The 12,485-nt window shown below is 44.1% G+C and overlaps 1 protein-coding gene and 1 long non-coding RNA gene across 2 annotated transcripts in view; one reads left to right on the top strand and one right to left on the bottom strand.

The window, feature by feature from the left end:
• LOC149524516 (uncharacterized) overlaps positions 1-10,785 on the bottom strand; it is a 34,563-nt gene extending 23,778 nt beyond the window's left edge. The window contains exon 1 of the long non-coding RNA XR_016349414.1: positions 10,574-10,785. This is a non-coding gene — a long non-coding RNA (uncharacterized LOC149524516). The remainder of the gene's footprint in view (positions 1-10,573) is intronic.
• Positions 1-12,485, top strand: part of CFAP97 (cilia and flagella associated protein 97) — a 48,261-nt gene that overhangs the window by 23,869 nt on the left and 11,907 nt on the right. The window contains exon 3 of the mRNA XM_014576240.4: positions 1,493-1,761. Within this exon, the coding sequence (XP_014431726.3) occupies positions 1,493-1,761 (269 nt within the window). The remainder of the gene's footprint in view (positions 1-1,492; positions 1,762-12,485) is intronic.

A 12,485-nucleotide genomic window follows, 5' to 3' on the forward strand; every position in this document is an offset into this window, starting at 1 on the left:
AGTGTCAGTGGGTGGGGAGACAGGGTGATGCTGGGAGAGGAGAGGGTAAGGGCATTGGGAGTTAGAGGGGAGAGGGGGAGGTGCTGGGAGAAGGCTTGAAAGAAGGGGTGGGCATGAGGAAGGCAGGGATGGAGCAAGGCATGTGTGAGGGCACAGGGGCATGAGGGGAATGGGGGCAGAGGGTGGTGAGGGGGTGGACATCAGGGAAAAAGAGGGAAAAGGGGGCAGGGGCAGTGAGGAAGGGGGGTACCAGGAGGGTGCAGGGGTAAGGGAAGGTGCTGGTGCCAGGGGATTCTGGGGGTGAAGCAGAAGGACAGACACCTGCAGGGGGGGAGACCAGCACCAGAGAAGAGAGGCAGGGCAGGTATGTAGAGGGAGGTGTTGGGAGAGGGGAGGAGGAGAGGTAGCTCACATGATCAGAGTGGGGCTACTGGAGGAGTGGGTACGGGGGGAGAGAAGGGCTGGTGGGGCGGGAAGGTCGCAGGAAGGCTGAAGGCAGTGAGAAGGGCAGGAGTCGTGACAGCAGAGGAGGGTGAGGGGTTGGGGGGCAGCAGGCACCAGGGGAGCTGATGGAGCAAGGGGAGGAGACATGTCAACAAAGGGAAAAGGTAGAGGTTTATGAGATTTATTAATAACTTGGGTGCCACAGTGGCACATCCAAACAAGCCACATGAACTCAGTACAGGTGCACAACACAAAATTCATTCTGCTCATGGGAGGAAACTCTTAGAGGGAACACTTACCCCAGTGTGTATCACATTAACTTGGGGGTGGAGAGGCTGGGGGAATGCAATTGCAGGACAGTTGCATGAGGGAGGTTTGGGGGGGGGACTAATCCCTATTGGTAGAAGGAAGGTGGGGAAAGTCCTTAGAAGGAGATCACATGACACCTTTTACTTCTGGTCATGTGTCCATCTTGTCCGGAGAGTGTTACCTCCAGAGGTGTGGCCAATGGGCGTCAGGGGTGTGGCTAATGGGGGTCAAAGTACATTTAAAAAATTCTTTGGGTGCACACCCTAATGAAATGTGCTGCACATGCCTGTGATAGTGTGTATTTACATACTGATGGTTCATTTGAATATTGAAAGCTTCAGCGGGTAGCCAAGTTGATCTGTAACAGGAAAAACATAAAAAAAAACAAATAAACTAATTGCACCTTATAACTAGCCTGAGAGTTTTAGGTGCTTAGCACCTTTCAGCCACAGGCCCTCAGAGAAGAAAATGTCATGGCTAACATTTTCTAACTGAACAAGTGGCATGATTTGCAGATGTGCCAGGCAGCTCCTATTAAACTAAATGTGGTGATGGCGCTTGAGAGTTATGAACATAAGGACACTTATTACAGGTATCTAAATGCTGAATTGCAGGTCCATGTGTAGAAAAATTCTGACTTATTTTTCCTAGGTCTATAAATAAAGCATAGTAATATAAAATAATTTGCATGTGGTGTCTTTCATCTGAGCGTGTGCTCTTTGTTTTTATGTTTTTAAAGCTTTTCTACATTTGGAGAAAAAAGAACAGCAACAACTGGTCGTTGATCAGCCTTCTCCAGGGTCAAGGAAAAATTACTCTTTCACAAATGAGAAAGTAAGACAAATTGATCGGGAAAACCAAAGGCTATTAAAAGAACTGTCCAGACAATCTGAAAAGCCAAGGAGCAAAAGTGCCACTCTGAAGAAACCTGATAGCCTGCCACCTAAGTTATACCATAGTGCCCTCAACAGGCAGAAGGAGCAGCAAAGGATTGAAAGAGAGAATCTGGTAAGTTAAAAAACATGATTTGGATCAGTGTAGGCTGCTTAGTACCAGATGGGCCACTATTAAATTGCTGACAATTTAGTAAGGCAGCACTTGAAGTTTCTTTTCAGTTTTTTAAATGTTTATTCTATTAAGTCCAGAATAAATTATTATTTCAATAACAGTGATAGCCACATGTAATTAGGCAGAAGTGTGAAATAATGTCTTACATACTTGTATGACCTCCATCTCTAGTTTCTGAACACACCGTATGAATATACATTTGTAAGAGAAATATATCCGTCTAGTGATGTGAAAGTGTAACCCTGTACATGATTAACTGATGAGTCATGTGTATCATCTCCCAAGGACCCAACTGCCCCCCCTGCGCTGCTGCCTCTATCAGAGGCAGCAATGTGGGGGGGGAGAGGACAGGCTGTCAGGAAATCCCCCAACCTCCTGTGTGTAAGCATGTAACCGCTGGAAATGTCAGCGGTTAATTAAACACATTCTGACATCCCTAAATATCATCTTACTTTGACAAAACAGTTATTTTTTTAATATATGAAATGGATTTTAAACAGTATGGCTTCTTTTTCCTCGTAAAACTTTTCTGCTTGAGGGACACAGCTTTTGTTTAAATCTGTTAATGTACTCTGAATTCTGGATGGAAGATTAAGTAAACTAATCTAACACATGTATTATGGTTTCCCCTCCTTTTAAGACAAGGCATGTATAAAGGCGAGACATGTATAAAAACTATCTATGCAATTACAAGGGGACCCATTAAGTATTTTGCTATATACAGAGAATAAATATTATGACATAAACTAAATCATAAATAACTAAGCGTATTATCAGTCATCCTTTTCAATATCTGTAGTTCTCTGCTTGTCCCATTATTTTGAACCTCTATGTACTAACTCATTTTAGTGACAAACATGAATCCAGTTTTAAGTGTAATAGGGTATTGCTACAGCTGATCAAATAGTAAAATAATTTTAAATGTTGCATAAAAGTACAGAATTTAGTTTATAATGACTTGCAATCAAATTAGATATAATTATTTGTTAATGTGTATGTCAAAATTCATATCAGAGTTATGCCTGCTTAAGATGGGGTGCATTAACAGAAGTGTTTTGAGCAGGACATGAGAAGTCATTCTTCCACTATACTCTGCGCTGATTAGGCCTCAGTTGGAGTATTGTGTCCAGTTCTGGGCATCACATTTCAAGAAACGTGTGGAAAAATTGAAGAAGGTCAAGAGAATAGTAACAAAAATGATTAGAGGCCTAGAAAACCTGAGCTATGAGGGAAGTCTGAAAAAATTCAGTTTGTTTAGTTTAGAAAAGAGAAAACTGAAAGGAGACATCATAGCAGTTTTCAGGTATCTAAAAGGGTGTTACAAGAGGGAAGGAGAAAAATTGTTCTCCTTGACCTCTAACATAGGACAATAAGCAATGGGCTTAAATTGCAGCAAGGAAGATTTAGTTTGGACATTAGGAAAAACTTCTTATTCCAGTGTTTCCTGACAGTTAAGTTGTCTAGGAAGGTTGTGGAATCTCCATCACTGGAGATATTTAATAGCAGTTTAGATGAACATTTATTAGGGATGATTTAGACCAGGGGTGGGGAACCTCAGTCTTGGGGGCCAGATGTGGCCCCCAGCTTGCCTGGATTTGGCCCCTGAAGCTCAAGGCCCACACTTGCATTGGGGAGGTTGTGCTGGCATTCCAGCCCCACAACTGCCCCACAACTGTGCTAGAGCACACAAACTCTATGAGGCTGGGCCCCCCAGGCTCTGGTGTGCAAGGGAAATGTAGGGAGTGTCTTTCTCCTTCTCAGTCGGGTGTCATGTCAGTGTGGGTTTTTTTGTGTGAAGCCTTCAACTGATTTTTCTGTGGGTCAGTGGCCTTGGACCCAAAAAAGGTTCACCATCCCTGATCTAGACGTGTTTGGTCCTGCCATGAGGTCAGGGGCCTGGAATTGATGATTTCTCAAGGTCCTTTCAAGTTCTAGTATACTGTGTATTGGGAAGGAGAAATCGTAACAACTAGAATATTTGATCAAATGTACTTCCCAGGTGACAACAGAAACAAACAGAACTAGTTGACTAATCACTTCCTCCCCCCTTGCTGCCTCTTTCTGATAGAGGCAGCAAGCGGGGAGGAAGTGACTAGATGCCTCGTTCTGATAAAGGCAGCAAGGAGGAGAGAGGGGGGTGCTTCAAAGCAGCAGCAGCAGCACCACATTGAGCCTGGGGACAGACCCTGGGCTCTATGCAGCGCTGCTGCTTTGAAGCGCTCCATACAGCGTTTCAAAGTGGCAGCATGGCATGGAGCGCAGGGTCAGCTGGGGACTCTTAGTCTCCATCTGACCCCAGGCTCCATGCCGCACTGCTGCTTTGAAACGCTGCAGGGAGCACAGGGCAGTGTCCCATTGGCCCTGCACTCCCCACAACACTTTTGCCATTGAAGCGTAGCAACAGCCCTGGGGCTGTTGGTACACTACAAAGGAGGATGCGCCCTTATCAACTAATCAAATAGTTGATGCAAATTGCATCGACTATTCAGTTAGCCAGTTAATCTAAATTTAACATCCATAATCACAATCTGAAAATTTTTATTCGGGCTTTTCTGTGAATTCCCTCAGAGAAAATTGGTTTGGTTGATTTGCTGACCCAAAAAGGAAGATACTGCATAAAACTATCTAAATACATACTTTCCTTTGTTAACGTCCAGTTTTTATCTGGATTAAAAATACTTCTTGGGGATTTAGTGATCAGGTGAAGTTAATATCCATTACAAGTCTCTGGGGGCTATCACCATGTCTAAGCTATAGTCCTATATCCTGTGCTTGGATTGTTAGAGATTTAATAGAAATTTGTTAGATTACATAATCTTTTTATACTCTGGTTCAGTATAGAGGGAATCAAATTGTCCATTAAAAAATAATATAGTGGAATTTTCTTTGTTTTCTAAAATTTAACTGAGATATAGATGACATTCTGCTGGTTTTCTTTCTTTATAATAGGCAATTTAAACTACATATCAATCAGTTATATGTTCCTTTGGCCACTTATATTCTGGATTGCCAAACTGTGTTTCTCATACCATTGCCAAGGGTAGAGCAGAAACACTAGTCCAAAAGAGGCTTCTAAACATCTGAGAACTTATTTAGAGCATGCAATCCTAATTCCAATTCTTCAGAAATCCCAGATGCATTTTTTTCTTGTGGCCCAGATTCATCCCCATATTTGTCATCACTAGGTCCGAATGTTTTTCAAAAATAAGTTATGCATAAAGTATAGCATTTTAAAGTTGTAGTTTCACTGTGAAGAATTTGGCATAAGTAAAAGTTATAGATCTGTGGTGCTCATTGGTGTCATCTTCAAAGAATCATGTTGATGGATCTTTAAGAATGCCATTCTACCTCATGTGTAAATTTCACAAGTTTTTCTTTTGCTGCTTGTTATGATAGTCCTTCCTTTTGATAGTGATTCCTTTTTAGGTGCATTGCAGTAAAACTCACTTAACCCACGAATTTCTTAGTTGTAAGCTTAGTTTCTTCTGCCTGATGCTATAGCTGGAGTTTCCATAGTTTTGACAAATTTAGTAATACAGGCAGTCCCCGGGTTACGTACAAGATAGGGACTGTAGGTTTGTTCTTAAGTTGAATCTGTATGTAAGTCAGAACTGGCGTCAGCCGCTGCTGAAACTGATCAGTTTCAACCACGGCTGAATCTGCACGCCAGTTCTGACTTACATACAGATTCAACTTAAGAAACCCAGGCGTCCCCAAGTCAGCTGCTGCTGAAACTGATCAGCGGCTGATTCCAGGAAGCCTGGGGCAGAGCAACTCTGCCTCGGGCTTCCTGTAGTCAGCCGCTGGTCAGTTTCAGCAGCGGCTGACTTGGGGACGCCTGGGGCAGAGCAGCTGGGGTGCTGCTGGGTTGCTCCAGTAGCGCGGCTCCTCAGCGCTACTGGAGCAACCCAGCAGCACCCCAGCTGCTCTGCCCCAGGCGTCCTGATTCAGCCGCTGCTGAAACTGACGAGCAGCGGCTGAATCAGGAAGCCTGGGGCAGAGCACCTGGGGTGCTGCCGCGTTGGTCCGGAGCGGCGCTGCAGGACCAACCCAGCAGCCCCCAGCTGCTCTACCTCAGGGGTAGACAAGAAAAGCCTGGTCTGCTGGGGGGAGGGACACTAGCTGCACCCCCCCCCCCAGCAGACCAGGGAGACGGGGGTGGCGGGACCGCCCAAGTCCTCCACGGCTTTGCTCCGTCTCCCTGGTCTGCCCTAAACTCAATTTTTATATTTTACTCTTTAATATAGCTATGTCACTGGTACAGCCTTAAGATCTTTCTTTACGTGGCCATTTTAATGACTAACCTTTCCAATTTGATTTCTCATAGATGTCAAGCTTTTCCCATGGGGTTTTTTGGGTGTGTTGTTTTTGTTTTGTTTTGTTTTTGTTTTGTTTTGTTAAATAGGCACTTCTGGTCATTTTGTTTAGATTGTAGACTATCATCTGAAATAGCAAGAACAAAATGTAACTGACCAGTAGAGGACACTAGTGATTCACAAAATGTTTTATCCTTATGAAGTAAGTCTTTCTTTTTTTCCCCTTGACAATCTATTTTTTCCTAATGGAATGTAGAACAGAGGTTGCTGATATGTTCTAATCTTTCAGACTTCTTCAGGTGTATATCTCAGTCTTTACTGACACAAATTGAACCAAATGCTGTGTGAATATAAGCCTAGTATGCTATTGTCAGCATCCTAAAGCATATAGACTAGGGATGTAAATAGGTAACAGGTTACCCAGTAAGCATTGCCTTACTGGCATGCTTACTGGTTAAATGGTGCCCTGCCAAGCAACCCACGCCCACCTGCTGGTCTACCACACGGTGCTGTGGGTGAGAGCATGTAGTTTAACCTGCTAACATTTTAAACTGGATTTTACATCTCTAATATAAGCTGGAATGTATCCTAAAGAACCTTACAAATTGGAATTAGTGGATAATTTAGATCTTAATCTCTCTGTGATTCAGTTTGTCTGTAAAATGGACTAAATCCCCATAACTCCAGCATTAGCTGTGAAAATAAATTCATTAATGCTTGTAAAATATTCAAATGCTGTAGTGCTGAGGACCATAGAAAAGCCTATAGGGCATGAATAATTCTGTCTTCAGGGCAAGATTTGAAAAGTGTGTAGTAAACACAGCATGGGACCACATATACTGACCAATGAGGAGAAACAATAATGAAAAGTTGGCCATTAAGAGAGCATCATCCATTCTGAGTGCTGAATAAGACAGGGGGTATAGTGGTGGGGAAGGGGAAATAGTCTCTTAATCCATACATACAAGGAACCTGCATTATGTTTGCACAAGCAACCTTGATTCTGGTATTTCCTAGTTTGCTTGACTTTACTACCTTAAAAATGTTCCTTTTAACTGTTTTTTTTTGTGTGTGTTTGATGCATAGTTTTGAGTAGATTAGTAGTTTGCATGAAAATAAACTTTTGGGTGCCCATTTTGAGATACCTAGGACCAATTTGTTCAGCATTGTTAGTAGTATGTAGCATTTCAACTATTCCAAGCACAACTATCATTGACTTCAGTTGCAGCTGTGAGTGCTTGGCACGTAAGCAAATCAGACTGCAGGTCTCAAGTCAGACACCCTGAAATTGAGACACACGCAGTTAGTGATTACTTGTGAAAAGTTTGGTTTAAGTGACTTGCATAGTGTCCCTTAGTCATGTTTTGGCAGAGGCAAGAGTAGAATTCAGTTCTCCAAGTAGCATTCAGCTGCCTTAACCATAGAACCATCCCCTCTCTGCTTCATTCAGTACAAATCTTCCAGTTTCTGCAGTGGTCTTTCACAGTGTTCCCTCTATTTTTTCCATTCATGTTGCAGAATAAATTTTTGTTATGTGCATGACCCTGGTCAGAACCACTCTCTCATCTTTGGAAGTGATACCTTCCAGAACAGTTCTTATAATACTGATGGAGGGAGAGCAGTGCAGGGAAATTTGTACTGCCACTGATTGTTGATACATAAGAATTCTTATTTCTGTAGCACAGTTAATGAACTCATAACTAAATTCAGTACAGTTAACCTCAGAGTTACAAACACCAGAATTACAAATTTTCAGTCTGGCCTGTCCCCCACCCCTCCAGGCCGTCAAGCATGGAGCAGCCCCACAATATGTCAGCTGCTCCAAGTGGCTCTCTGTGTCAGGGGAGGGAGGACGGAGGCTTCGCGTGTTGCCCTGCTCCCAGCACAATCTCTCAGTTCCTATTGACTGGCAACTGGCTAATTGGTGCTGAGAGATTGTGCTAGGGCTGGGGTCAGCGCATGAAGTGCCTCCCCCCATGTGTGGCACAGAGAGCCATATGGAGTAGTTGACCATTTTGAGTGGCATGGGGCTGCAGCAGGCAGGGAGCCTGCCTTAGGGGCTGATGGCTGGGATATGCCTATGTAAGCACCTCCCAGGCAGTTTGCCTCTGGCACTTCACCCCCTCCCACACCACAGCTCTCTGCCCCAGGTCACCACCTCCTCCTATCGCAGGTCAACGCATAAATCCTCTGCACACACCCCACTTACTCCCAGACCTTATACCCCCTTCTATAACCCTCCCTCAGGCCAAAATTCTCTCCAACACCCATACTTCCTTCCTGACTCTGCACCCCAGTCCCTTGCCGTAGGTCCCAGTCCCTTCCATCTAAATTCCTTCCCAGACCCCACATTCATCCTTGCATCCCAGTGCCCTACCCTAAGCTCCCTTCTATACCCAACCTCCATCCCACACCTTCCATAGAAAAGTGTGGCCCTTGACCACTTACAAAAACTTGGAGTGGCCTCCCATCAAAGATTATTGCCCAGCACTGGTATATAGTCTGGATTTCTTGTAAAGCAATGCCGCGTTTACTAGAGAAGCAAGGCAAGTACTTTTATTCTCCTTTTCTAGTAGATAATGTTGGAAAGTTAGCTGAAGACACAGTTCTGAAGATGTATTTTATGAAGGAAAGTTAGATTGCTGATGCACAAGAAGGAGACATGCCTGGCTGTTGAAGGCATCCTAGAAATACACAAGGTCAGGAGGAGTAGACAAAGGATCATTAGAGAGGCGCATCCAAAATGTGGTGTGCAAAAAGATAGGAACTGAGACGTAGGGAGGATCCATGTGAGTAGAGCCCTGAAGGTAAGGATGAAGAGCTTGAACTTTGCTAAGGAACAGATAGGAAACTAGTGAAATGACTTGATGTGATTGAAATGACAGGGTTAGAAGATGATTTTAGCAGCAACATTTTGGGGAGGCTGGAAAGGGAAAAGATGTCAAAAAGAAGGCTGTAAATTTTAAGGTTTTTGTTTCAGTGTTTGTCGTGGTGATTACATATACAGGGCAGCAAGAACAGTACTGAGATTGCTGTTAACTCACTAGCCCCAATTTGTCTGAAGGAAAAAGATCAACAGAATGCAATTGCGAAGTGTCCTGGAATGTGGAATGCCACAGGTACTCCAAAACTGAGCTGCAGTCAGAAGCTCAGAGGCTGCGGCAAATGGGAATACTTCCTAGGGCAATGGTTTTCAAACTATGGGTCGCATCCCAGTACTGGGTAGTGAAATGTCAGGTACTGAGACTTGTTGCTGCAGTGTGATCAGGTGACCAATGAGGATGCTAAGGCAGGCTACCTACCTCTCCTGGCACAGCAGACTATACTGCACCCTAGAAGCAGCTGGCTACAGGCCCGGTTCCTAGGTGTGGGGAGAGCGCACAGGGATCTGCACACTGTCCCTGCCCTAGCTCTGCACTCCCATTGGCTGGGAACCTGCTGCTGGCTGTTTCTGCTTAGCACCCTCACTGCACCACTGACCCGAGGCCCTAGCTCTGAGATCTCTCTCTCTCTCTCTCACTCACACACACACACACACACACACACACACACACACACACACACACACACACACACACACACACACACACACACACACACACACACACACACACACACACACACACACTCCTCCCTCCTACGTCCCAAAGCTGTCATCCTCAGTCGTACTCTGGCACTCACCCTGTAGTCAGATTATGTTGTATCATGGGCATCAACAATTTTCTTCAATTGGATTGAGAAAAAACGTTTGAAAACCATTGTCTTAGGGCTTTGTTTTTCATGAGTGTTTTACTAAAATAAAATATTTAGGATTTCCTTTAATCTGGTAAAGTAGTAAATGTTGCACCTTGGTTCAGTGATGTGGTGGGAGCCTCGAGGGTTAAAGCCGATTACCCAGTGAAAACTACTGGATGATGGTGTAAAACAAATTATCTTTATTAAGTGGAATGATTCTTTTATCAAAACCAACAACTAGCAAATGGTTTTTTAAACTAGCAATTGCCCAGTGCTTTTACAGGAGGGGAAAACTGAACCAAACTGCACTTAACTGATTACAAACTTTGTGATTATAATTCGATTATATTAAATCACTATCTCTAATTCGCTCAAAGCAGTGCAGCATGCAAGCAAAAATACAAAAACATAGCCAATATAATGATGATAAAAACTCTATCCACAGCCAGCCCCTCTATGGTAATTTTAGGGCAGCTGGTGGAGTTAGTCATAAATCTACCTTTACAACTTAACAACTCCTGGGTTTCTATTTCTAACACTTATACTTGGCCTAAATACAACACCACTACACAACACAAGATTATACAATTTACACAGTGTGGTTAATAGAACTCAGTTAGACTCTACAGAATTACACAGTGAAATTAACATGATTCAATTATTAACTAAACCAATAACTAATATATTTAAGCAATACTTACATATCCAGCAACGATAACAGCGTAAAGACACACTAGAACTCAGGGCATGCTGAGGACTCGCGCACCTCTATCTTTGACTCGAAGGGTGGGGAGGCAGCCTCAGGGTGATCAATCCTTCAGCCCGGCAAAAAAGACACGTGCCCTCAACACTTGGAACCTCTCTGAACAAAGGGGTCGAGGGCCTTTTATAACATAACCTGATATCCGGTACCTTATTAGGATTTGTTCCCTGGCCGGGCCTGATAGGCTAGTAATGAGGTAATGTGCAATATTGCCCTATAGGATTTTTCATGATGCCCGTCTGATGGCCCCGTGGACAGTGCCGGGTGTGGGCATGGTCAGTGTGCATGGCAGTTGCGTCTTATCTCCCTATGCCTACCTCCCTACCTTCAAGGACCGGTCAAGAGAGTCTTAACTATCTCTTGCAGCTGTGTTCTATCTTTTCATGCTCACCTCCCTGTTCTTAGATGCCTATAAGGATAAATTCCATTCACAGAAAGCTGCATTGTGCGCTTACAAGTTATGCTTTCTCAGAGTGTGTCAGCGGCCTACATTTTCTGTGAGGGGGGGCCTTTGTGTGGCAGAATGGGCAATGCGCGCACAAGGCCATGGTCAAAAGGACCTGCTCTGTGACAGTAAAAACCTACATCAAAGGCAATCTTGTGATAGGAGTCCATCTAGCCCAAGGTAAGGTTTAGCTCCAGGCAGGAGTTTTCATAATTAGAAATCTTGTCACATGGAAAAGATGATGTAACTTTTTTTCACTTGGGAAGAATATCAGGTTCTTTGATTCAGGGCCATAAGCATTGCAGGGCAGCCACCCACGGCACAAAGCCATGGGGATGGAAGATGGAGTAAAGAAATGCAGATATGGGGGTAGGGGTTGCAAATATGCTTGCTTGTGCTAAGTCTAAAAGGGGCTGTTTGGATAGTTGCACAGGTGTGCGTATTGACATGGCACTAGTAACAGTGCCAATCACATGAAGTAGGATAACTGTGATTAAGGCTCCATGTTTCGCAGAGGTCAGAGATTCCATGACTTTCTGTGACTTCTGCAGCAGCTGGTATGCCTGGCTTTGGGGCCACTTGAGCAGCTCGGGCAATCCACAGGCTAGGCCCACTGGCAACTGCTGGGGCAATCACAGGCTCCTCCATCTCCGGCACCAGGAGCTTAGGGAGGGGCATCAGCTCAGGACCGGGGGAGGCAGCACTTGGAGCTAGGAACTGGGGTTGACACTATCCGGGAGATGGGTAGGGAATCAATCCCACAACTCCCCTCATCCCATTCCCAGGCTGTCTCTCATGAGTATCCATGGTGCCCCCAAACTATCACTTGGGGCCCTCAAGGTTTCCCCAGTGAATCTCTCACACTCCCCAAGTTTTAGCCAGGGGTGCATAGTAAAAGTCACTGACAGGTCACAGGCCATGCAATTTTGTTTACTACCAGTGACCTGTCCTTGAATTTTACTGAAAATACTCGTGATTAAATCTTAGTGTTATCTATGGTTTATTTAAATAGTATGCTCCTGGGGGATGACAATGGTTTTGTTCAGTCTATGTACAGTGTCTGCTGAGCACAATAAGGTCCACGACCGGGACTCATAGGTGCTACAATAATAATCATTACAGGCTGGCTAGATACACTGAAGCTAGAGAAGGTATTGAACAATGATTCCTTGTGATATTCAAACTGTGTCCTTTTCGCTTATGCTGCTGCTTATCTTTTTAGCTTTCTTTCATGGATCCTATTCACAAAAATGAGTAAAGTTCCATTAAAAAAATCTGTCTTAGATGAAAGAGCTTTAGAGTTTGTCAGTTATTTACAACTAACTGACAAGTACAGAACCAATTAATGCCACTGTAACAACAGAAGAAAATTAGAAAGTAGTCCATGCAGAAGGAGCAAAAAGAA

This window comes from Pelodiscus sinensis, chromosome 4 (genome assembly GCF_052426305.1).
Source record: "Pelodiscus sinensis isolate ZL-2025 chromosome 4, ASM5242630v1, whole genome shotgun sequence".
Lineage (NCBI taxonomy): Eukaryota > Metazoa > Chordata > Testudines > Trionychidae > Pelodiscus > Pelodiscus sinensis.